Source organism: Coregonus clupeaformis, unplaced genomic scaffold (assembly GCF_020615455.1).
Source record: "Coregonus clupeaformis isolate EN_2021a unplaced genomic scaffold, ASM2061545v1 scaf0841, whole genome shotgun sequence".
Classification (NCBI taxonomy): Eukaryota; Metazoa; Chordata; class Actinopteri; order Salmoniformes; family Salmonidae; genus Coregonus; species Coregonus clupeaformis.
Genome location: NW_025534296.1, coordinates 158577 through 183842, shown reverse-complemented (window position 1 = coordinate 183842; position 25266 = coordinate 158577). Strand labels below are relative to the sequence as shown.

Sequence of the window (25266 nt, the reverse complement as noted above, 5' to 3'; positions counted from 1 at the left end):
GGTGGTGCTATTAACCCAACAATAAAAACCCAGCAGATATCTTGACTTGCCACTCAGTATATCAGTAATGTTCAGAATTGTACTTTAATATCATTGGAGATTGATGGTCTTTTTAATCCACTACCCAGAGTCAGGAACAGATGAAGTTAGGTCTGCTACTGTTCAGTTATTAAATATGATTCATGGTGATGGGAAATAAAAAATCCATCTAGTAGTAGTTTTCCTTTGCTATTTATTCCAAGGTGTGTCTTTAACTTGTAAATTGATTGTGTTGAAGCTGGCATGTGGTGTGGATGATAGAATAGAGTGAATAGAGGAGAGAAGAGAGGAGGAGAGGAGAACATCATATAGAAGACAGATAAGATAGAGAGACAATTCATACCCAGGGGAGTTACTGACTCTGGCCCAAATGACACCCTGTTCCCTACGTAGTGCACTAGGCTACTTCTGATCAGATCTAAAGTAGTGCACTACATAGGGAATAGGGTGGAGATTTGCTCACTGTCATTAGAATGAAGATTTCCATACAGGAGTTACTGACTCTGTCCCAAATCTCTCCCTGTTCCCTACGTAGTGCACTAGGCTTCTTCTGACCAGATCTAAAGTAGTCTTCTAGATTTTACATGTTTTCTCCCTGTCGTTAGAAAATGACAATATGGTAATGACTTTAGTGGTTTCCTCCCCCTTTGTGTTTTTATTGGTTGTGTGTTATGTGTGTTGTTGTGTTAGGTTTTCCCCCTGTGTTCCTAATGGAAAATCCATTAACAATGAATCACAAACAAATTATATTCCAGTTGTGTTTAGACAACTTCATGGCTGACATCCCCCAGTTCTGTTAAGACCCATTGAACTGGGTCACATTCTAAATGGTCACTTGTATTGATAGTCCATACTGGGCCTAACTGGGGTTAACCATACTGGAGGGTTTTTTTTTCTGCACACATATTCCCTCATCTCCAGAACTTTACCTGATGTCCTCTCTCTCTCTCTCTCTCTCTCTCTCTCTCTCTCTCTCTCTCTGTCTCTGTCTCTCTCTCTCCCATCAAACCGTATAGAAAGCAGCCAACCTCAATATGGTTCCATTCCTGTAGTTATCAGGACACATGAGGTGTGGAACTATTATCTCCTTTCTAAGTGTGAACTTGTCCACTTCCCTTCATGGATTTAAAAGGAAATGACTGGTATATGTAAACTCCCTCTACCCCATGCCAACACCAATCCAATGCTGTACAATTAATTCCATAGCTTAACAACATACATCACTCACACACACACTCACACAGACACACCTATTCACTTGGGCCTTCTCCCTCATGCCCTGCTGACATCCATGCAGGCCCACATTGACCTTGTGACCTCTGGAGCTCCATGCATCTTGTTCTACACTCCCTGCCTAGTAAAACCCCTTTCTCCCATGGGCCTGAGAGTACAGCTCATTTGAGACCATTTTGGAAAAGATTTTCTGTCATTTTTAAATGCCCATAAAAAAAAATTCACATTATACTGCTGTTTTGAATGTATAGCAAAACCAGGTAGTTTTGAGGTTGAATAGCTACTTGAGTTGCTTGGTTCTACTGAAATTACCAACAGGCATTGGTCCAGGGTGATCAGGCCTATAATTTGAGACCATTTGGGTAAAGATTAGAGCTTTCTTTCCTTTTTTAAATCACTCCAGGCAATATGTAATACAAATCTGATTTGGTTGCAATGCTGGGAAGAACTACACCACAGTAGATCCACGTTGCCTTTCAACTTTTTTCAAATAGGTTAAATCCTTCCAAAATGTCATATGAGGTGCAGCAGGCTAGGAGAAAGGGGGGAGAGAGTGGCCAGCCTCCACAGGGGATATAGAAATACATTGCCTGCTGCCCTAACTTCAACTTGATGCCTATGTGGGTTTATATTGCCATATCAAACTGTCTTCTTTGTCAACCCATCAGGCCACTATAAGGATTACCTGTGTTGAGTTTAAGCTTCCTGGAGCAACCGGAAGTGGGAAGATTGACCCTAAACATGGTTTAGATGTATCCACCAGCAGATAGTGAAAACGCTACATTCAACCCTCTGTAAAAAGTTTAGTTTTTCACGGATTGACCTGAAACTCAGGATTCTGTAAGAGCTTGTCCCAATGAGGATATGTGTTTAATTAAAGCTTCCTGTGACAACCGGAAGTGCCTTACATTGTGGTCATAGGTGCTGTTTCGAAGGGTTAAAAAGGTCACATCCTTCCAAAATGTCACATGTGTGATTAGGCAACCCTCATGAACCCGTACATATTAGAAAACCAGGTTTTTATCCGTTTGTTTTTTTATAAAGCTAGAAAAATATATATAAAAAAATATAAAAAATATGAAGAAAATATGCATCACTAACTGTAAGTCGCTCTGGATAAGAGTGTCTGCTAAATGACTACAAAAAAATATATATATATTTTTTTCATAAATATGAAAATGAAAAAAAGACGACTACCAGGTGAACGCATAACACCACGTGCCCGTAGCCAAACACGTCTTTAAATGACCAGTGGGGTCGAATCCGGGTGGGGGTGTGATAACTGCCTGAATGGAGGTGAAGCTTCACTTAATCTACTTTGAAGCAGAAAAAAATATGAAAAATTATTTTTTCAAAAATATGAAAATGAAAAAAAAGAAGACATGGGGCGTGCGGGACGCCTTTCGCTAAGCGGACCGGCACATTGAACGCGGGTCGGCGACTCCCCGCTTGCCAGGAGCCCTCCGAAACGTGGACGGATCCTGCCGAGTAAGAAATGATACTCGGGAGGTGTTTACCCAGCTGACAGAGAGAGCTGACAGAGAGAGGGAGAGGCCGATGGTTTTGTCAGATTTGGTTGTGCATTATATAGTGAACGTACCCACTCTGGACAGGCTACCTACATGATGACATTATTATGGACAAAAAGACCCTCCATATTTATTGGAAAGGAGTATCAAGCTCATCACCGTGCACTTTCACCACCCTGTGAAGTTCAGCATAACTTATTTCATCTGTAGCTTAATAAACTGCATGGTTTCCCGAGTCGTAGTGGGAGGACCACACCGCATATCATCGTGTGACTCCAAGTTTACTTCAATATGATGGTTATTATATCAATATTTGTGCATAAAGCCGTTTCCACTGCCATTTCTCGCTTAATTAATTCTACAGAGGTATTTGCACCCCACTGCATCCACATGTTTCTTTACAATTTATGATCATTTTACATGACTGAAAATGAAAGAGAACTTTTGATTTGACATATTTATCATTCACCACTGTGGCTTCTGAATAGGTCACTGTACATTTATGGAACCTTTAAAACGTTGTAATGTTTTACCACAACCTTATATTTGGTTACACGTCACTATGGCTTCCATCCCTATATACCTCAGTGCATCCATCCAGGACTAACGTCTCCAAACAGATCTAAAAGGCCTCCCCCCACCACTCAGACATTCAAAGAAATTAAAGTTATCTCTGATACTCTGCTGTGCAGTTTGTTGTATGGACATTGCAGAGGCCCTTTTAAAATATCCACTCTGCTGTCTGGATCTACCAAAGGATCCAGTTACTATTCCCCTGTGGACACAGCTGTATGCAACGTCATCTTCTTAGCTTGACTTCCATCCCCCAAAAACCTGTAGATACAGAGTACACAGTCAAGAGGAAGCCCCTCCCTGTCCTCTGGTGTAGAGTTCCATGAAACAGAAAGTCATTTTTGACACCCTGTTGCTCAACCTTCAGGTGAAAGCACTAAAATGGCTGACAATCTAGAACTGTTCTGTTGCTCCGTCTGTCTGGATCCACTGAAGGATCCGGTGACTACTGCCTGTGGACACAGCTACTGTATGGGCTGTATTAAAGAAAGCTGGGATCAGGATGATCTGAAAGGTGTCTACACCTGTCCCCACACTCTAAACAATACTGGGTTGTTTGGTTGACCCAAATGTTGGGTTGCTGGCGTTGGGTCACTTAGTTGGGTTGTTTTCTTTAAAAACTGCTGGGTTATGGATGCTGGGTGTTGGGTTATTGTTGTTTGGTTATTGAGATATGACCCAGCAAGTCAGATCAGAAGACTGTAGGCATAGTTTAGTAGGGGTGTGGCTTTCAGATAGTTATTTTTAGCCACCCATGAGAGTAAATATAATTCCTGTTCATCTGGTCTGTTGCGTAGTTAGCACATGTTAAGGTTGAACATTGACATTTTTGTAGCTTCAATTATGCTTATAGAGTTTCCTAAAAGTCCACGTATGTCTCATTGTTGGGCTATAATACAGTGGTATACCTTATTATAATATGTAATAAATACTCTACATATTATAGAATAATTTAATAAGGAAAAATTGAGTTTACAGTATGTACGCCTTAAAATAACCTACAGTAAGGATGACATTAAAACAGACCCAGTTGCTAGGGCAACCAAGCATGACATTAAAACAGACCCAGTTGCTAGGTCAACCGAGCATGACATTAAAACAGACCCAGTTGCTAGGTCAACCAAGCATGACATTAAAACAGACCCAGTTGCTATGTCAACCAAGCATGACATTAGAACAGACCCAGTTGCTAGGTCAACCAAGCATGACATTAAAACAGACCCAGTTGCTAGGTCAACCAAGCATGACATTAAAACAAACCCAGTTGCTAGGTCATCCAAGCATGACATTAAAACAGACCCAGTTGCTAGGTCAACCAAGCATGACATTAGAACAGACCCAGTTGCTAGGTCAACCAAGCATGACATTAAAACAGACCCAGTTGCTAGGTCAACCAAGCATGACATTAAAACAGACCCAGTTGCTAGGTCAACCAAGCATGACATTAAAACAGACCCAGTTGCTAGGTCAACCAAGCATGACATTAAAACAGACCCAGTTGCTAGGTCAACCAAGCATGACATTAAAACAGACCCAGTTGCTAGGTCAACCAAGCATGACATTAAAACAGACCCAGTTGCTAGGTCAACCAAGCATGACATTAAAACAGACCCAGTTGCTAGGTCAACCAAGCATGACATTAAAACAGACCCAGTTGCTAGGTCAACCAAGCATGACATTAAAACAGACCCAGTTGCTAGGTCAACCAAGCATGACATTAAAACAGACCCAGTTGCTAGGTCAACCAAGCATGACATTAAAACAGACCCAGTTGCTAGGTCAACCAAGCATGACATTAAAAACAGACCCAGTTGCTAGGTCAACCAAGCATGAGAGTAAAAATACCCAACTGATGGTTAAATTAACCCGTGTTCTGTTAATACTAACAACCCAACATATTGGGTTATTCACGCAACCAAACTGTCTGGGTCAAAATAACACAACATGTTCTTTCCACTACTTAACCTGCGCTGGGGTACTAAATAAACCAGATTGAGTGCAGTGCAGACATACCTTCACCCCAAGACCTATTCTGAACAGGAGTGCTGTGCTCGCCTAAGTGGTGGAGAAACTGAAGAAGGCTGGACTCCAGGCTGCTTCTCCTGCTCACTGTCATGCTGGACCTTTAGATGTGGGGTGTGACATCCTCAGTGCAGACAGACCTTCAATCCAAGGCCTAATCTGAGGAAAAATAACATGTTGGCTGAGTTGGTGGAGAAACTGAAGAAGACAGGACTCCAGGCTGCTCCCCCTCCTGCTCTGTGCTATGCTGGACCTGGAGATGTGGCGTGTGATTTCTGCACTGGGACCAGAAAGCAGAAAGCCCTCATGTCCTGTCTGGTGTGTCTGGCCTCTTACTGTGAGACTCACCTCCAACCTCACTATGAATCTCCTGCTTTGAAGAAGCACCAGATGGTCAAAGCCACCGTACAGCTATAGGATCAGCTTTAATATTGCAGATACAGTGGGGAGAACAAGTATTTGATACACTGCCGATTTTCCAGGTTTTCCTACTTACAAAGCATGTAGAGGTCTGTAATTTTTATCATAGGTACACTTCAACTGTGAGAGACGGAATGTAAAACACAAATCTAGAAAATCACATTGTATGATTTTTAAGTAAATAATTTGCATTTTATTGCATGACATAAGTATTTGATCACCTACCAACCAATAAGAATTCGGGCTCTCACAGACCTGTTAGTTTTTCTTTAAGAAGCCCTCCTGTTCTCCACTCATTACATATATTAACTACACCTGTTTGAACTCGTTACCTGTATAATAGACACCTGTCCACACACTCAATCAAACAGACTCCAACCTCTCCACAATGGCCAAGACCAGAGAGCTGTGTAAGGACATCAGGGATAAAATTGTAGACCTGCACAAGGCTGGGATGGGCTACAGGACAATAGGCAAGCAGCTTGGTGAGAAGGCAACAACTGTTGGCGCAATTATTAGAAAATGGAAGAAGTTCAAGATGACGGTCAATCACCCTCGGTCTGGGGCTCCATGCAAGATCTCACCTCGTGGGGCATCAATGATCATGAGGAAGGTGAGGGATCAGCCCAGAACTACACGGCAGGACCTGGTCAATGACCTGAAGAGAGCTGGGACCACAGTCTCAAAGAAAACCATTAGTAACACACTACGCCGTCATGGATTAAAATCCTGCAGCGCACGGAAGGTCCCCCTGCTCAAGCCAGCGCATGTCCAGGCCCGTCTGAAGTTTGCCAATGACGATCTGGATGATCCAGAGGAGGAATGGGAGAAGGTCATGTGGCATGATGAGACAAAAAAATAGCTTTTTGGTCAAACTCCACTCGCCGTGTTTGGAGGAAGAAGAAGGATGAGTACAACCCCAAGAACACCGTCCCAACCGTGAAGCATGGAGGTGGAAACATTTTCTTTGGGGATGCTTTTCTGCAAAGGGGACAGGACGACTGCACCGTATTGAGGGGAGGATGGATGGGGCCATATATTGCAAGATCTTGGCCAACAACCTCCTTCCCTCAGTAAGAGCATTGAAGATGGGTCGTGGCTGGGTCTTCCAGCATGACAACGACCCGAAACACACAGCCAGGGCAACTAAGGAGTGGCTCCATAAGAAGCATCTCAAGGTCCTGGAGTGGCCTAGCCAGTCTCCAGATCTGAACCCAATAGAAAATCTTTGGAGGGAGCTGAAAGTCCATATTGCCCAGCGACAGCCCCAAAAGCTGAAGGATCTGGAGAAGGTCTGTATGGAGGAGTGGGCCAAAATCCCTGCTGCAGTGTGTGCAAACCTGGTCAAGACCTACAGGAAATGTATGATCTCTGTAATTGCAAACAAAGGTTTCTGTACCAAATATTAAGTTCTGCTTTTGATGTATCAAATACGTATATCATGCAATAAAATGCAAATGAATTACTTAAAAATCATACAATGTGATTTTCTGGATTTTTGTTTTAGGTTCCGTCTCTCACAGTTGAAGTGTACCTATGATAAAAATTACAGACCTCTACATGCTTTGTAAGTAGGAAAACCTGCAAAATCGGCAGTGTATCAAATACTTCTTCTCCCCACTGTATATTGGGGCTTCTATCTGTGTAATTGTCTGCATCATTTCCAATCCCCCATATATATGTTTTGTAAATATTATTTTAAATATATTTTCCTTCTTTATTATTTTCCCCTAACCCTACCACCCCTCCTAAACTAATGGACAAACAATACTTAGGCTTCCACTTCCAGCTTATAAATGTACATACTACATACATTTCACAGACACTACATTTTACATTAGTTATCTTTTGTTTGTTTTTAGTCCCCGCCTTCAGCTACCCGAAGCCCCTCCCATCTATCTCTGAAGACCATCCAGTTTTGATTTCTAGCTGCCATACAGTGCATTCGGAAAGTATTCAGACCCTTTGACTTTTTCAACATTTTATTACGTTACAGCCTTATTCTAAAATTGATTAAATAAAACATTTTCCTCATCACTCTACCCACAATACCACATAATGACAAAGCGAAAACAGGTTTTTATTTTTACACACTTATTGAAAATACAAGACAGAAATACCTTATTTACATAAGTATTCAGACCCTTTGCTATGAGACTCAAAATTGACCTCAGGTGCATCCTGTTTCCATTGATCATCCTTGAGATGTTTCTACAACTTGATTGGAGTCCACCTGTGGTAAATTCAATTGATTGGACATGATTTGTAAAGGCACGCAGCTGTCTATATAAGGTCCCACAGTTGACAGTGCATGTCAGAGCAAAAACCAAGCCATGAGGGTGAAGGAATTGTCCGTAGAGCCCTGAGACAGGATTGTGTTGAGGCACAGATCTGGGGAAGGGTACCAAAACATTTCTGCAACATTGAAGGTCCCCAAGATCACAATGGCCTCCATCATTCTTAAATGGAAGAAGTTTGTAACCACCAAGACTCTTCCTAGAGCTGGCCGCCTGGCCAAACTGAGCATCGGGGAGAAGGGCCTTGGTCAGGGAAGTGACCAAGAACCCGATGGTAACTCTGACAGAGCTCCAGAGTTCCTCTGTGGAGATGGGAGAACCTTCCAGAAGGACAACCACCTCTGCAGCACTCCACCAATTAGGCCTTTATGGTAGAGTGGCCAGACTGTGACGTTCTGGCTCAGGGACTCTGTATATTGAGCCAGGGTTGTTCATTATTTGGGTGTATTTCTATGTTTGCATTTCTGTTGGGTTTATTTCTAGGTTTGGTCAATGACTCCCAATCGGAGGTAACGAGTGTCAGCTGTCGGCTCGTTATCTCTTATTGGGAGCCATATTTAATCTGTAAAATTCGCATGAAAATCTGTTTCCATTCGACTGGCGACAGATTTTCATGTGAATATTGTAAAATCTTCATAAAAACGTGAATTTTACCAGCAGAGATGTTTCCATCAAATTGACTTGTTGAGGATAAATGGCTGTGCATGATGATGTAATGCACATACAAATATATTTTTGGGAAAATACAAAAACCGGTTAAAAACTTTCTGTTAAATGGGTTTCCATCACATTTTCAACTCTACCGATGGTTTTGTCAGATTTGGTTGTGCATTATATAGTGAACACGCCCACTCTGGACAGGCTGCCTACATGATGACATTATTATGGACAAAAAGACCCTCCATATTTATTGGAAAGGAGCATCAAGCTCTTCACTGTGAACTTTCACCACCCTGTGAAGTTCATCATAACTTATTTCATCTGTAGCTTAATAAACTGCATGGTTTCCTGAGTCGTAGTGGGAGGACCACACCACATATCATCGTGTGACTCCAAGTTTACTTCAATATGATGGTTATTATATCAATATTTGTGCATAAAGCCGTTTCCACTGCCATTTCTCCTTAATTAATTCTACAGAGGTATTTGCACCCCACTGCATCCACATGTTTCTTTACAATTAATGATCATTTTACATGACTGAAAATGAAAGAGAACTTTTGATTTGACATATTCATCATTCACCACTGTGGCTTCTGAATAGGTCACTGTACATTTATGGAACCTTTAAAACGTTATAATGTTTTACCACAACCTTATATTTGGTTACACGTCACTATGGCTTCCATCCCTATATACCTCAGTGCATCCATCCAGGACTAACGTCTCCAAACAGATCTAAAAGGCCTCCCCCCACCACTCAGACTTTCAAAGAAATTAAAGTGATCTCTGATACTCTGCTGTGCAGTTTGTTGTATGGACATTGCAGAGGCCCTTTTAAAATATCCACTCTGCTGTCTGGATCTACCAAAAGGATCCAGTTACTATTCCCTGTGGACACAGCTGTATGCAACGTCATCTTCTTAGCTTGACTTCCCTCCCCCAAAAACCTGTAGATACAGAGTACACAGTCAAGAGGAAGCCCCTCCCTGTCCTCTGGTGTAGAGTTCCATGAAACAGAAAGTCATTTTTGACACCCTGTTGCTCAACCTTCAGGTGAAAGCACTAAAATGGCTGACAATCTAGAACTGTTCTGTTGCTCCGTCTGTCTGGATCATCTGAAGGATCCGGTGACTACTGCCTGTGGACACAGCTACTGTATGGGCTGTATTAAAGAAAGCTGGGATCAGGATGATCTGAAAGGTTTCTACACCTGTCCCCACACTCTAAACAATACTGGGTTGTTTGGTTGACCCAAATGTTGGGTTGCAGGCGTTGGGTCACTTAGTTGGGTTGTTTTCTTTAAAAACTGCTGGGTTATGGATGCTGGGTGTTAGGTTATTGTTGCTTGGTTATTGAGATATGACCCATCAGGTCAGATCAGAAGACTGTAGGCATAGTTTAGTAGGGGTGTGGCTTTCAGATAGTTATTTTTAGCCACCCATGAGAGTAAATATAATTCCTGTTCATCTGGTCTGTTGCGTAGTTAGCACATGTTAAGGATGAACATTGACATTTTGTAGCTTCAATGATGCTTATAGAGTTTCCTAAAAGTCCACGTATGTCTCATTGTTGGGCTATGATACAGTGGTATACCTTATTATAATATGTAATAAATACTCTACATATTATAGAATAATTTAATAAGGAAAAATTGAGTTTACAGTATGTAAACGCCTTAAAATAACCTACAGTAAGGATGACATTAAAACAGACCCAGTTGCTAAGGCAACCAAGCATGACATTAAAACAGACCCAGTTGCTAGGTCAACCAAGCATGACATTAAAACAGACCCAGTTGCTAGGTCAACCGAGCATGACATTAAAACAGACCCAGTTGCTAGGTCAACCAAGCATGACATTAAAACAGACCCAGTTGCTAGGTCAACCAAGCATGACATTAAAACAGACCCAGTTGCTAGGTCAACCGAGCATGACATTAAAACAGACCCAGTTGCTAGGTCAACCAAGCATGACATTAGAACAGACCCAGTTGCTAGGTCAACCAAGCACGACATTAAAACAGACCCAGTTGCTAGGTCAACCAAGCATGACATTAAAACAGACCCAGTTGCTAGGTCAACCAAGCATGACATTAGAACAGACCCAGTTGCTAGGTCAACCAAGCATGACATTAAAACAGACCCAGTTGCTAGGTCAACCAAGCATGACATTAAAACAGACCCAGTTGCTAGGTCAACCAAGCATGACATTAAAACAGACCCAGTTGCTAGGTCAACCAAGCATGACATTAAAACAGACCCAGTTGCTAGGTCAACCAAGCATGACATTAAAACAGACCCAGTTGCTAGGTCAACCAAGCATGACATTAAAACAGACCCAGTTGCTAGGTCAACCAAGCATGAGAGTAAAAAATACCCAACTGATGGTTAAATTAACCCGTGTTCTGTTAATACTAACAACCCAACATATTGGGTTATTCACACAACCAAACTGTCTGGGTCAAAATAACCCAACATGTTCTTTCCACTACTTAACCTGCGTTGGGGTACTAAATAAACCAGATTGAGTGCAGTGCATACATACCTTCACCCCAAGGCCTACTCTGAGGATAAATAACATGTTGGCTGAGTTGGTGGAGAAACTGAAGAAGACAGGACTCCAGGCTGCTCCCCCTCCTGCTCTGTGCTATGCTGGACCTGGAGATGTGGCGTGTGATGTCTGCACTGGGACCAGAAAGCAGAAAGCCCTCATGTCCTGTCTGGTGTGTCTGGCCTCTTACTGTGAGACTCACCTCCAACCTCACTATGAATCTCCTGCTTTGAAGAAGCACAAGCTGGTCAAAGCCACCGTACAGCTATAGGACCAGCTTTAACATTGCAGATATATTGGGGCTTCTATCTGTGGAATTGTCTGCATCATTTCCAATCCCCCATATATATGTTTTGTAAATATTATTTTAAATATATTTTCCTTCTTTATTATTTTCCCCTAACCCTACCACCCCTCCTAAACTAATGGACAAACAGTACTTAGGCTTCCACTTCCAGCTTATAAATGTACATACTACATACATTTCCCAGACACTACATTTTACATTAGTTATCTTTTGTTTGTTTTTAGTCCCCGCCTTCAGCTACCCGAAGCCCCTCCCATCTATCTCTGAAGACCATCCAGTTTTGATTTCTAGCTGCCATACAGTGCATTCGGAAAGTATTCAGACCCTTTGACTTTTTCAACATTTTATTACGTTACAGCCTTATTCTAAAATTGATTAAATAAAACATTTTCCTCATCACTCTACCCACAATACCACATAATGACAAAGCGAAAACAGGTTTTTATTTTTACACACTTATTGAAAATACAAGACAAAAATATCTTATTTACATAAGTATTCAGACCCTTTGCTATGATACTCAAAATTGAGCTCAGGTGCATCCTGTTTCCATTGATCATCCTTGAGATGTTTCTACAACTTGATTGGAGTCCACCTGTGGTAATTCAATTGATTGGACATGATTTGTAAAGGCACACAGCTGTCTATATAAGGTCCCACAGTTGACAGTGCATGTCAGAGCAAAAACCAAGCCATGAGGTCGAAGGAATTGTCCGTAGAGCTCTGAGACAGGATTGTGTTGAGGCACAGATCTGGGGAAGGGTCCCAAAACATTTCTGCAACATTGAAGGTCCCCAAGATCACAATGGCCTCCATCATTCTTAAATGGAAGAAGTTTGGAACCACCAAGACTCTTCCTAGAGCTGGCCGCCTGGCCAAACTGAGCATCGGGGGAGAAGGGCCTTGGTCAGGGAAGTGACCAAGAACCCGATGGTAACTCTGACAGAGCTCCAGAGTTCCTCTGTGGAGATGGGAGAAACTTCCAGAAGGACAACCACCTCTGCAGCACTCCACCAATTAGGCCTTTATGGTAGAGTGGCCAGACGGAAGCCACTCCTCAGTAAAAGACACCTGACAGCCCGCTTGGAGTTTGCCAAAAGGATCATGAAGTACTCTCAGACCATGAGAAAGAAGATTCTCTGGTCTGATGAAACCAAGATTGAACTCTTTGGCCTGAATGCCAAGCGTCACGTCTGTAGAAAACATGGCACCATACCTATGGTGAAGCATGGTGGTGGCAGCATCAGGATGTGGGGATGTTTTTCAGAGGCACGGACTGGGAGAATAGCCAGGATCGAGGGAAAAATTAACAGAGCAAAGTACAGAGAGATCCTTGATGAAAACCTGCTTCAGAGCGCTCAGGATCTCAGACTGGGGCGAAGGTTCAACTTCCAACAAGACAACAACCCTAAGCACACAGCCGAGACGCAGGAGTGGCTTCGGGACAAGTCTCTGAATGTCCTTGAGTGGTCCAGCCAGATCCTGGAGTTGAACCCGATCGACCATCTCTGGAGAGACCTGAAAATAGCTGTGCAGCACTGATAGCAACAACAACCACCGCAGAAAAGTTGGCTGTGTTTACAGACAGACAGACGTACAGACAGACAGACAGAGGTTGTTTACTATGACTGGATGAAGGGATACAGTGTTGAAGGCTTCCTTTAGGTCTCCTGGTCTCTTGGGATTTAAACAGTGAATACAGTGAGATAGTCCTAACCATTCAATCAATGTACAGAACAAACAGTCATCATTAACACTATACAGAGTGGAGCTTATGGATAGAATATGTTATCAAAGAATATAATAGAATATAATTTTATGAATAGAAAATAATAAATGTTTTGACATGAAAGCACAGCCAGATGATTTGACTTGACTGTGTGTCTCTATACCTCAGTCTCTGAATACACCCAGCAATGGTTAGGATTATTAGAGAAGCTTTTCCTGCTGAAAGGCAGTTTCATTTCATCTGGTTGCAGAAAACAATTCATTGGATATGTTCATAACCCTGTCCACCTATAAGATGTGGGGGGTTTCTGTCTGACTAAGAACAGATACAAAGAACTCTGATTATAAAACGTCTTCTCTTTTTAGTCCTAGATATGGCTAGGGTTAGGGTTACTGCTGAATGTAGTAACTCTAACCCTGACCCTAGGCCTAACAGTAATACCCACACTGTAATGTAAAGTATTACCTCATTCTCAATGATCAGTCAATACATACAGTATTCATTTAAACTACAGTATATTGTATCAATATCAAACCCCCTTTCATTACAACCACTTATGAATTATTATAGACACTTATAATCAGTGTTATAACACATAAGTGTATTATAAGGCATTATGAAGCTTATTATAATAATTATAATATGTACTTCATAGGAACTGTTACCCTTTATATATTCTAACAACTCATATTTGTTAGATTTATTCCAAATGAAGGGCCCTAACCTAGAAACTAAAATATTTGTCTCCCTCTCCACGTTGAACGCAGTTCTCTCTCAATCCCTCCCTCCCTCCCTCCCTCCCTCCCTCCCTCCCTCCCTCCCTCCCTCCCTCCCTCCCTCCCTCCCTCCCTCCCTCCCTCCCTCCCTCCCTCCCTCTAACCTCACCTATCTGGCAGATCCAGAAAGTCCTCGCCCTCCCAAAAACTCACTTCTGAGGAAACGAAACTGATCTGAGTCTCTGTGTCGTCTGTCTGTGTGAGAGTGAACAACCATCCAAATGGCTCAGCAGGGAGTTCTGCTGGACCAGGAACAGTTCTGTTGTTCTGTCTGTCTGCATCTACTGAAGGAGCCGGTCACTACTGCCTGTGGACACAGTTACTGTAGGCGCTGTATTGAGGACTGCTGGGATCAGGATGTTCTGAAAGGGGTCTATAGCTGTCCTCAGTGCAGAGAGACCTTCACTCCAAGGCCTAATCTGAGGAAAAATACCATTTTGGCTGAGATGGTGGAGAAACTGAAGGAGACAGGACTCCAGGCTGCTCCCCCTCCTGCTCTGTGCTATGCTGGACCTGGAGATGTGGCGTGTGATTTCTGCACTGGGACCAGAAAGCAGAAAGCCCTCATGTCCTGTCTGGTGTGTCTGGCCTCATACTGTGAGACTCACCTCCAATCTCACTATGAATCTCCTGCTTTGAAGAAGCACAAGCTGGTCAAAGCCACCGCACAACTACAGGAGAAGATCTGCTCTCATCATGACAAACTGCTGGAGGTTTACTGTCTTACCGATCAGCAGTGTATCTGTTATCTGTGTACAATGGATGAACATAAAGGCCATAATACAGTGTCAGCTGCAGCAGAGAGGACTGAGAAACAGGTAAGACCAGAACTACTTGTTGGTGACTGTCTGATAAACAAAGAATTAAAGATACAGTAGGATCTGAGGCTGTTTGAATATGAGATAATTCAAATGAAATATATCCACAGCAGAAGAAATATGAACACAAACTTTGGTGTATATTGAGTTTGCTCCAAATGTATCACCATTTTCTAAAGTCAAACACTATTATCATTCCGAATGCCCTGTTATGAGTCCAAAGTTGAGTTTCAACCCCTTGATACATGTACACCTACCATAAAAACTATAATCATTAACATAGCAACATAGAAAATGTCATATGGTAAAGGGACTACCTCAAGATTTTAGACCTTCCTCTCTATGGGCCCTATGTCCCATTACTATACTATTGATCTACTGGACAAATAAAGCTTGATAGCTCATTGAAGAGTGATTCTCCACAGATGCAGCTGGGGATGAGTCAGCAGAAAGTCCAGCAGAGATTCCAGGAGAGAGAGAAGGAGCTGAAGAAGCTCCAAAAAGCTGTGAAGTCTCTCAAGGTGAGTATTGTTGACCAGAGGATTTTACCTGTCTCCTCCAGTCAGAGAGAGAGATAGGACCCCTCTCCAATCCCACTGACCCCACTATGTCAGGACCCCTTTCAGAGAATAGACTGCTTAATGTAGCTGATGGGATATGAACCTGGGTCTTGATCATTACACCAAGAGGACATTCCCCATTGGGCCGTGGGCCGACACTGATTTTGAAGTTGCAGGCAGGGCTACCTCATCACATAACTTTAAGTAACCATGACTGACTCATGTCCCCTATACATACAGCGGCTTGCGAAAGTATTCTCCCCCAAGGCATTTTTCCTATTTTCTTGCCTTACAACCTGGAATTAAAATGGATTTTTTGGTGGGTTTGTATCATTTGATTTACACAACATGCCTACCACTTTGTAGATGCAAAATATTTTTTATTGTGAAACAAACAAGAAATAAGACAAAATAACACAAAACTTGAGCGTGCATAACTATTCACCCCCCCAAAGTCAATACTTACAGGTTTCCCTCCAGAATGTCCCTGTATTTAGCGCCATCCATCATTCCTTCAATTCTGACCAGTTTCCCAGTCCCTGCCGATGAAAAACATCCCCACAGAATGATGCTGCCACCACCATGCTTCACTGTGGGGATGGTGTTCTCGGGGTGATGAGAGGTGTTTGGTTTGCGCCAGACAGAGCGTTTTCCTTGATGGCCAAAAAGCTCAATTTTAGTCTCATCTGACCAGAGTACCTTCTTCCAAATGTTTGGGGAGTCTCCAACATGCCTTTTGGCAAACACCAAACGTGTTTGCTTATATTTCTTTAAGCAAAGGCTTTTTTTCTGGCCACTCTTCCATGAAGCCCAGCTCTGTGGAGTGTATGGCTTAAAGTGGTCCTATGGACAGATACTCCAATCTCCGCTGTGGAGCTTTGCAGCTCCTTCAGGGTTATCTTTGGTCTCTTTGTTGCCTCTCTGATTAATGCCCTCCTTGCCTGGTCCATGAGTTTTGGTGGGCGTCTTCTCTTGGCAGGTTTGTTGTGGTGCCATATTCTTTCAATTTTTTAATAATGAATTTAATGGTGCTCCGTGGGATGTTGAAAGTTTCTGATATTTTTTTATAACCCAACCCTGATCTGTACTTCTCCACAACATTGTCCCTGACCTGTTTGGAGAGCTCCTTGGTCTTCATGGTGCCGCTTGCTTGATGGTGCCCCTTGCTTAGTGGTGTTGCAGACTCTTGGGCCTTTCAGAACAGGTGTACAGTGGGGGAAAAAAGTATTTAGTCAGCCACCAATTGTGCAAGTTCTCCCACTTAAAAAGATGAGAGAGGCCTGTAATTTTCATCATAGGTACACGTCAACTATGACAGATAAAATGAGAGAAAAAAATCCAGAAAATCACATTGTAGGATTTTTTATGAATTTATCCACTGCACTGTTTCAGGTGCAACGTTTATGGTCATGTTGCAGCAGTTTGTAGGAGGGAGATTCCAAGATGTGGGAATTGTGCAGGAGGGCATGGGATAGAGGATTGTGTAGTTTCGGTGGATAAAGTTGTGTGTGTCAACTGTTGGGATGCCCATGTTGCTGGGGATTGGAAGTGTCCGGTGTGAGAGAGGCAGGTTGAGGTGGCTGGAGTCAGAGTAGTGCAGAAGGTGTCGTATGCTGAGGCAGTGAAGGGAAGTAGAGGAGGATGGGTCAAGGGTGAGAGATCCTGAGAGGATCCCTGTGAGTAGTAGATCTGTGCCAGCACAGAGGGATAGGCCAACGAGTGATATATGCTTCAGTAAAGTTAGCTTCTTGCCATTCATAGCAATGGTTATCAACTGTACAGCAGAAATTGAATGAAATTGAATGTAAATCACAGAAAATAGATGTTGTGGTGGCAGCTGCAGAGAACTATTTGGGCATACAAGATTAGACTTCAGAAGAGTTACAGGGTGTGTTGAGTGGTGGTGTTCCGTCCTCCCAGGCCGTTGGCATGGTGCAGGAGCAGATAGGGTCAAAGTAGTGGAATTGGGTAGTGGGTATTTAATGAGTGTAGGGTTAGTTGGAAGGGTGTTTTTTTTAAATTATTATTATAATTTCCCCTTTTCCCATTTGGTGTCACAAAGTATAATGGATTTATATTATAGTCCAGTTGGGGGCGGTAATGCAACATATTGGATGCCAACCGCCGTTAAACACCAAAGAAGAAGAACCGTTACATTATGTCTATGTACAGTATTGTAACGATGTTAATGTCTCTCTCATTCATTAACTTTCATGGTAGTTGGTTGTGTGGGTCTCTGGTTATGAATAGGGTGCTGACAGACAATTGTTGATGGATATTTATAGAGCTCTGATCAGGACGCCAATTGATTACTGCTGTATAGTTTATGGAACAGAGGTAAAGACTTGGCTTCAGATGCTGGACAGAATCCAGTATATAGCTTTAAGGATATGTATTGGTGCATTTAAATCAACATCTGTATGTGCCTTACTGGTGGAGGCAGGAGAGATGCCTTTGGATATACAGAGTAGAAAATGGTCATTATCTTATTGGGTTGAAAGGCTGTGAGGTTGAGCATCCCACTGCTACTGTTCTAGATGACTGTTGGGAATATACTAGTAGACAAGGCAGTGGTTTTGGTTGGACAGTTGGAAAGCTTGCTGATGAGAGTGGTTTGAGGGAGTTGGAGGTTGGCCCTTCTGTGGTGATAGGGGATGTGCCTCCATGGTTACTCCCAGACCCTGTTGTTGATCTAAACTTGGTAGAGAAAAGGAAAGATTGGTCAGAAGTCAGTGATATAGAGAAACTGGTTGACAATTACATTGGTAGAAGTTTTTATGCTTTTTTACCGCTTTTCACAGACGGATCCAAGGACCCAGGGGGTATGGTCGATGAAACGGTGGAGCATGTGTTGTTATATTGTTGTAAGTATGTTGAAGAGAGGGAAAGATTGAAGTGTAGGGTCATTGAGGTTGGACGGGGTTGGGGGGGGTTTGGAAGGGATTTGGGGGATGGGGGAGGGTCTATTAGAAGTTAGTAGGGCTCTTCTTTATTTTCTCAGAAGTACTGAGTTAGGTAGGAGGATTTAGAAATGTTGGAAACCGTGATTGACCACACACTCCAGCACAGTAGGTGGCGGCATGCACCTTTAACGTTGGTTTGTGGACCGCCATTATATCATAGAAGAAGAAGTTGGTTGTGTGAGAGACTTTGTGGTTCGTGAGGAGGGCTACTATTCTTTTTTCTTTTGGTTCTTGCGTATTTAATGAATGTATTTTCTCATGGTGGAGGGTTTGTTTATTGGTTTCCACTGTTTATCGTTTAGAGTTGAGGGGGGAGTAGGGGTAGTTTGTTAGGGCGGCGTGATGGCCTCAACCGAGTGGAGAAGAAACGCTGTCGCTTCGGGTGCGTTCCGGAGAAAGGTGTGGAGGAAGTTTTGCTCATGGTCGGCGAACAGGTTGGAGCGGAACATCTGCACTCTGCATCCAGAATGAACAAGGCGGTGGTTGTGGTAATGAAAAAGGTTTGTCTTGTTGTGAGTGGGATTTTTGTGAGGGGTGTGTTGGTGCAGATGTCGCCTCTTTCGATAAGAGTTGTGGTGGCTAATCTGCCTCCGTTTATTACTTACGAACAGACCCCAAGTAGTTGGTTAGTTTTGGTAAATTTGCAAGTGGTTTCCGTGTGCTCTCGGCTGGGTGCCAAGCGGAATCCGTTAAACATGTTGTCTCTTTTCGTAGACAAGTGTTTGTTTCTTAACAAACCTCAAGGTTACACAGGGGAGGGGTGGAACACAGGGTTTGCTAGCACAGATAGTTTTGGGTGTTTCTAGTGTGGGGATCATCAGTTATAGGCTACAAGCAGCAATATGATTGATAGGTAGGACAGGTATTGAACCCAAATAATCCCTACTCAGATGCGCTAACCTCAACCCTAGTAAACATGCATTATAAAAACCTTCTATAGAAAATTATCTCATATTGGGAGTAAATAGCCTCTGAATAGAAAAGAAAAAACACTGCATCTTCCAGCCCACCAATAAATGACATAATGCAACCTTGGCGGTTAGCATATTTACCTCAACATGCCCCTCGCTTGCGTGAGAAGGCAGAGTGCTCGATGCTGGTTGATGAATTTGACAATTAATGTACTAGGAAAATACGTTTTTGTCGACCAGAGGTGACTGAATTAATGTTTAGGCTTATTGATAATCATTATAGTAATGAAGTATAATTTAAAAACATGAAAGTTGTCAAGTGGTGGTGGTACCAGGAGGGAGGAGAGTAGAGCAGGGTCAAGTGGTGGTGGTACCAGGAAGGAGGAGAGTAGAGCAGGGTCAAGTGGTGGTGGTACCAGGAAGGAGGAGAGTAGAGCAGGGTCAAGTGGTGGTGGTACCAGGAAGGAGGAGAGTAGAGCAGGGTCAAGTGGTGGTGGTACCAGGAAGGAGGAGAGTAGAGCAGGGTCAAGTGGTGGTGGTACCAGGAAGGAGGAGAGTAGAGCAGGGTCAAGTGGTGGTGGTGGTACCAGGAAGGAGGAGAGTAGAGCAGGGTCAAGTGGTGGTGGTACCAGGAAGGAGGAGAGTAGAGCAGGGTCAAGTGGTGGTGGTACCAGGAAGGAGGAGAGTAGAGCAGGGTCAAGTGGTGGTGGTACCAGGAGGGAGGAGAGTAGAGCAGGGTCAAGTGGTGGTGGTACCAGGAGGGAGGAGAGTAGAGCAGGGTCAAGTGGTGGTGGTACCAGGAGGGAGGAGAGTAGAGCAGGGTCAAGTGGTGGTGGTACCAGGAAGGAGGAGAGTAGTGAATGGCCAAGTGGTGGTGCGCAGGCCGTGGAGAAAGCGGTGGTGGGGAGGGTTGCAGCTGGGCTACATGAGCTGAGGCAGGTTTCTGTAGTAACAGAGACTCCGGTGGGCGAAGGCTTGGTGGGCTCATCCCAGGAAATATTGCCTGTCATTGGGGGAAGAGGCCCTGATCAGGGGGAAGTGCAGGGGGGCAGAGACTGGGGAGGAGGAGGACGGTACCGTGCCAATGGAGGAGGAGGAAGAGGAAGAGGGGGGAGGTGAGTCTGCGGGAGCGGAGGACAAGGCGGTCTCGTTTTCAGACGGCTCATTGGATCCAGAGCTGACAGCCAGTCAGGCTGAGGGCCCAGTATATACGGTGAGAGAACTTTCTAGGTTCCTGATGGAGACTAAAGGGGAAAAAGAAGGTTCTGCTGGAGTCTTATTTGATTGATCCTGGAAGGTTTGTAAGGTCAGTACAACACGTGATGAAGAATGAGGGGTTTAGTGTCCTCTCACCCAGGAAGCGGTATAGGCTGAGAAAATGGGTCATGGGTTCTTAAGGGCATGTCTTCAGAATCTGCTTAAATTGATGGTTTTTTCTGGCATGTTGGCTTTATGGGCTTCTCTACTGGTTTCTGATTGTGGTGATTTCCCTCCCACCTCTTATGGAGATTTCACGGTTAGACTTCCTTAACATGAACGCCGGCAAAGACTGGGGGAATATGTCAAACAAAAACATTTAAATGCCATGGCAGAAATCTTAGTGCAGGGGTAGCAAAAGAAGTGTGTAAGGGTAGGTTGTTAGTGTTTAGAGCCCAAATAATGACCTTGTCTTTGCTTTCATAAATGTGTCTGCACCTGGTCCTCTGTAGCTCAGCTGGTAGAGCACGGCGCTTGTAACGCCAGGGTAGTGGGTTCGATCCCCGGGACCACCCATACACAAAAAAAATATATATATATATATGCACGCATGACTGTAAGTCGCTTTGGATAAAACATTCTGCAAAATGGCACATTATATTATATTATAGTACAGGGCTCAGTTCTCTGTTTCACCAGAGGGGTTGGAAAAACAGAGTGGGGAAACCAAGAAAATCCCTTGTTTTACGTTTGTCTGATGGGCGGGTAACTTCTGTTGTGGGGAGATGAGGGAGCCTGATGGGTGGGTAACTTCTGTTGTGTGGGGAGATGAGGGAGCCTGATGGGTGGGTAACTTCTGTTGTGGGGAGATGAGGGAGCCTGATGGGTGGGTAACTTCTGTTGTGGGGAGATGAGGGAGCCTGATGGGTGGGTAACTTCTGTTGTGGGGAGATGAGGGAGCCTGATGGGTGGGTAACTTCTGTTGTGGGGAGATGAGGGAGCCTGATGGGTGGGTAACTTCTGTTGTGGGGAGATGAGGGAGCCTGATGGGTGGGTAACTTCTGTTGTGGGGGAGATGAGGGAGCCTGATGGGTGGGTAACTTCTGTTGTGTGGGAGATGAGGGAGCCTGATGGGTGGGTAACTTCTGTTGTGGGGAGATGAGGGAGCCTGATGGGTGGGTAACTTCTGTTGTGGGGAGATGAGGGAGCCTGATGGGTGGGTAACTTCTGTTGTGGGGGGATGAGGGGAGCCTGATGGGTGGGTAACTTCTGTTGTGGGGAGATGAGGGAGCCTGATGGGTGGGTAACTTCTGTTGTGGGGAGATGAGGGAGGCTGATGGGTGGGTAACTTCTGTTGTGGGGAGATGAGGGAGCCTGATGGGTGGGTAACTTCTGTTGTGGGGGAGATGAGGGAGCCTGATGGGTGGGTAACTTCTGTTGTGGGGAGATGAGGGAGCCTGATGGGTGGGTAACTTCTGTTGTGGGGGAGATGAGGGAGGCTGATGGGTGGGTAACTTCTGTTGTGGGGAGATGAGGGAGCCTGATGGGTGGGTAACTTCTGTTGTGAGGAGATGAGGGAGCCTGATGGGTGGGTAACTTCTGTTGTGGGGAGATGAGGGAGCCTGATGGGTGGGTAACTTCTGTTGTGGGGAGATGAGGGAGCCTGATGGGTGGGTAACTTCTGTTGTGGGGGAGATGAGGGAGCCTGATGGGTGGGTAACTTCTGTTGTGGGGGAGATGAGGGAGGCTGATGGGTGGGTAACTTCTGTTGTGGGGGGAGATGAGGGAGCCTGATGGGTGGGTAACTTCTGTTGTGGGGGAGATGAGGGGAGCCTGATGGGTGGGTAACTTCTGTTGTGGGGGAGATGAGGGAGCCTGATGGGTGGGTAACTTCTGTTGTGGGGGAGATGAGGGAGCCTGATGGGTGGGTAACTTCTGTTGTGGGGGAGATGAGGAGCCTGATGGGTGGGTAACTTCTGTTGTGGGGGAGATGAGGGGAGCCTGATGGGTGGGTAACTTCTGTTGTGGGGGAGATGAGGGAGCCTGATGGGTGGGTAACTTCTGTTGTGGGGGAGATGAGGGAGCCTGATGGGTGGGTAACTTCTGTTGTGGGGAGATGATGCAGCGGGCTGTGGAGTTGTACTCTGATTTATAGAGGGCAGAACTCTGTGCTCCTGGGTTTCTCAGGTTCTGCTCACAGACCTTTCCAAACTCTCTCTGTCACAGAGAAATCAAGGTTAGACACATCAGGAGCTTAGCGGAGTGAAGGGACATCAGTGGCAGGGGGTTGTGGGGGCTGAGAGCATGGCAGGGTATAGGTGGAGGGTGCTCTATAAGCTCCCAGTGCTGGAAAGGTCAGGGGTCGTCCAGTGGAGGGTATTACATGGAGCCCTGGACACCAATAGCTGGTTGGCTCGGGTTGACCTGGGAGTTGGGGAGGGGTGTCCGTTTTCTGCAATGACAGACTGTTCATCATGTTTTTTCTGTGTTGCCAGGGTAATGCCATTACTGTTGACGCCTTAGGGTTGAGTTTGAGTTGTACAAAATGATCAACAGTGTGGAGATGTTTCAGGAGGTATGGGGGCTCAGGGGGCTGTCTGTACGGCTGGAGAGGAGGGGTTGGATGGACGGTTGGAATGTGGTGCTGGATGGTGTATTGTACTGTGGTGTTGGGTACTGGATAATGTGATTGTGTGGAGGTTGTGGTGGCATGCAATGTGCTTTTAGGAGTGGGGGTGTTAGTGTAATGAGGATGGCTCATTAAAGTAAGACAAGTCTTCTCTCTCTCTCTCTCTTAACAGCGCTCTGCACAGGCAGCAGTGGAGGACAGTGATAAGATCTTTACTGAGCTGATCCGCTCCATTGAGAGAAGGCGTTCTGAGGTGAAGGAGCTGATCAGAGCCCAAGAGAAGGCTCAAGTGAGTCAAGCTGAAGGACTCCTGGAGCAACTGGAGCAGGAGATAGCTGAGCTGAGGAAGAGAAGCACTGAGCTGGAGCAGCTCTCACACACAGAGGATCACATCCATTTCCTCCAGGTAACTCAACTGCCTTGATACATGTGATATGAAATTAAAACTCAATGTGAAACTCTCAATCATTTGGTTCTGTTCTCTCCCTCTCTCTCCCCCAGAGTTATCAGTCTCTCTCTCTCTCTCTCTCTCTCCAGAGTTATCAGTCTCTCTCCGGTACCAGTGTATCTTCAGACTTACCCAGCATCGTTGTCCGTCCTCTTCAGTACTTTGGAGATGTGAGTAAGACTGTGTCTGAACTGAGAGAGAAACTAGAAGACGTCCTTAAAGGAGAATGGACCAAGATCTCCACTACAGGTGGGTTGAAAATAATAAGAACATCAACTTTAGACCATTGAAAGTTCCCTACTAGTCATATACATGTGGAATATGGTATGATGATAACATTCCCTCTCTCTGTGAATGTGTTTGTGTGTCTGTAGTGAATATAGTGGATGTTGTACTGCCTCCAGAGCCCAAGACCAGAGAACAGTTGTTACAATGTGAGTCTCTTTATTCTGAAGTAACTAACAGTCTCTTTTTACTGACACTCCTAACAATCCCTCTAGAAATATATAGCAATAGTAGATCTAATCAAAGACTGGGTATCTATCTGACTCCTCATATTTCTCTGATTTGATCTCTGCTGTGCTCTAATCAAAGACAGGGTAGATACAGTATCTGACTTCACTTATTGTTCTAACTCCCCTCATTGGTCTCTGCTCTGCTCTTCTCCCAGATTCCTGTCAGCTCACACTGGACCCAAACACAGCAGACACACTCCTCTCTCTGTCTAAAGGGAACAGAAAGGTGACCTATACAGGCAGAGTCCAACCATATCCTGTTCATCCAGACAGATTCACCAACTACCAGGTTCTGTGTAGAGAGGGTCTGTCTGGACGCTGTTACTGGGAGGTGAAGTGGAGTGGGGTGTGTGTTACAGCAGTCTCATATAAAGACATCAGCAGAACAGAGACAGATGGTGGATTTGGACTCAATGACAAGTCCTGGAGTTTAGAGTGTTATAGTGATGGTTGTTGGTTCAGACACAATAATGTTGAGACTAAAGTATCAGGCCCTCAGTCCTCCAGAGTAGGAGTGGACCTGGATCACAAGGCAGGTACTCTGTCCTTCTACAGTGTCTCTGACACAATGACCCTCCTCCACAGAGTCCAGACCACATTCACTCAGCCCCTCTATCCTGGGTTTAATCTCTCTGGTACTGCTGAGCTGGTTAAACTGTAGAAGGGTCCACATAGATACTAGTCATGCTGGTGTAGTCTATAGCTGAGCTGGTTAAACTGTAGTAGGGTCCACATAGATACTAGTCATGCTGGTGTAGTCTATAGCTGAGCTGGTTAAACTGTAGTAGGGTCCACATAGATACTAGTCATGCTGGTGTAGTCTATAGCTGAGCTGGTTAAACTGTAGTAGGGTCCACATAGATACTAGTCATGCTGGTGTAGTCTATAGCTGAGCTGGTTAAACTGTAGTAGGGTCCACATAGATACTAGTCATGCTGGTGTAGTCTATAGCTGAGCTGGTTAAACTGTAGTAGGGTCCACATAGATACTAGTCATGCTGGTGTAGTCTATAGCTGAGCTGGTTAAACTGTAGTAGGGTCCACATAGATACTAGTCATGCTGGTGTAGTCTATAGCTGAGCTGGTTA

General features: G+C 44.4%; 1 protein-coding gene across 1 annotated transcript; it reads left to right on the top strand.

Annotated features, from left to right (window-relative positions):
• The first annotated feature begins 14359 nt into the window (after nt 1-14359).
• LOC123485758 (tripartite motif-containing protein 16-like) lies at nt 14360-24840 on the top strand. The gene is made up of 6 exons (XM_045216885.1): nt 14360-14956; nt 15382-15477; nt 23389-23622; nt 23754-23913; nt 24039-24098; nt 24335-24840. The coding sequence occupies exons 1-6, from the start codon at nt 14360-14362 to the stop codon at nt 24838-24840; spliced, it is 1653 nt and encodes a 550-aa protein (XP_045072820.1).
• Nucleotides 24841-25266: the final 426 nt, after the last annotated feature.

Bases quoted from the DNA above. Each gene is read 5' to 3' on its own strand.
- LOC123485758 (XM_045216885.1), top strand. From the start codon at position 14,360: ATGGCTCAGCAGGGAGTTCTGCTGGACCAGGAACAGTTCTGTTGTTCT. The intron at 15,478-23,388 runs GTGAGTATTGTT...CTCTCTTAACAG, and splicing joins AAGCTGTGAAGTCTCTCAAG to CGCTCTGCACAGGCAGCAGT. The intron at 24,099-24,334 runs GTGAGTCTCTTT...CTCTTCTCCCAG, and splicing joins CAGAGAACAGTTGTTACAAT to ATTCCTGTCAGCTCACACTG.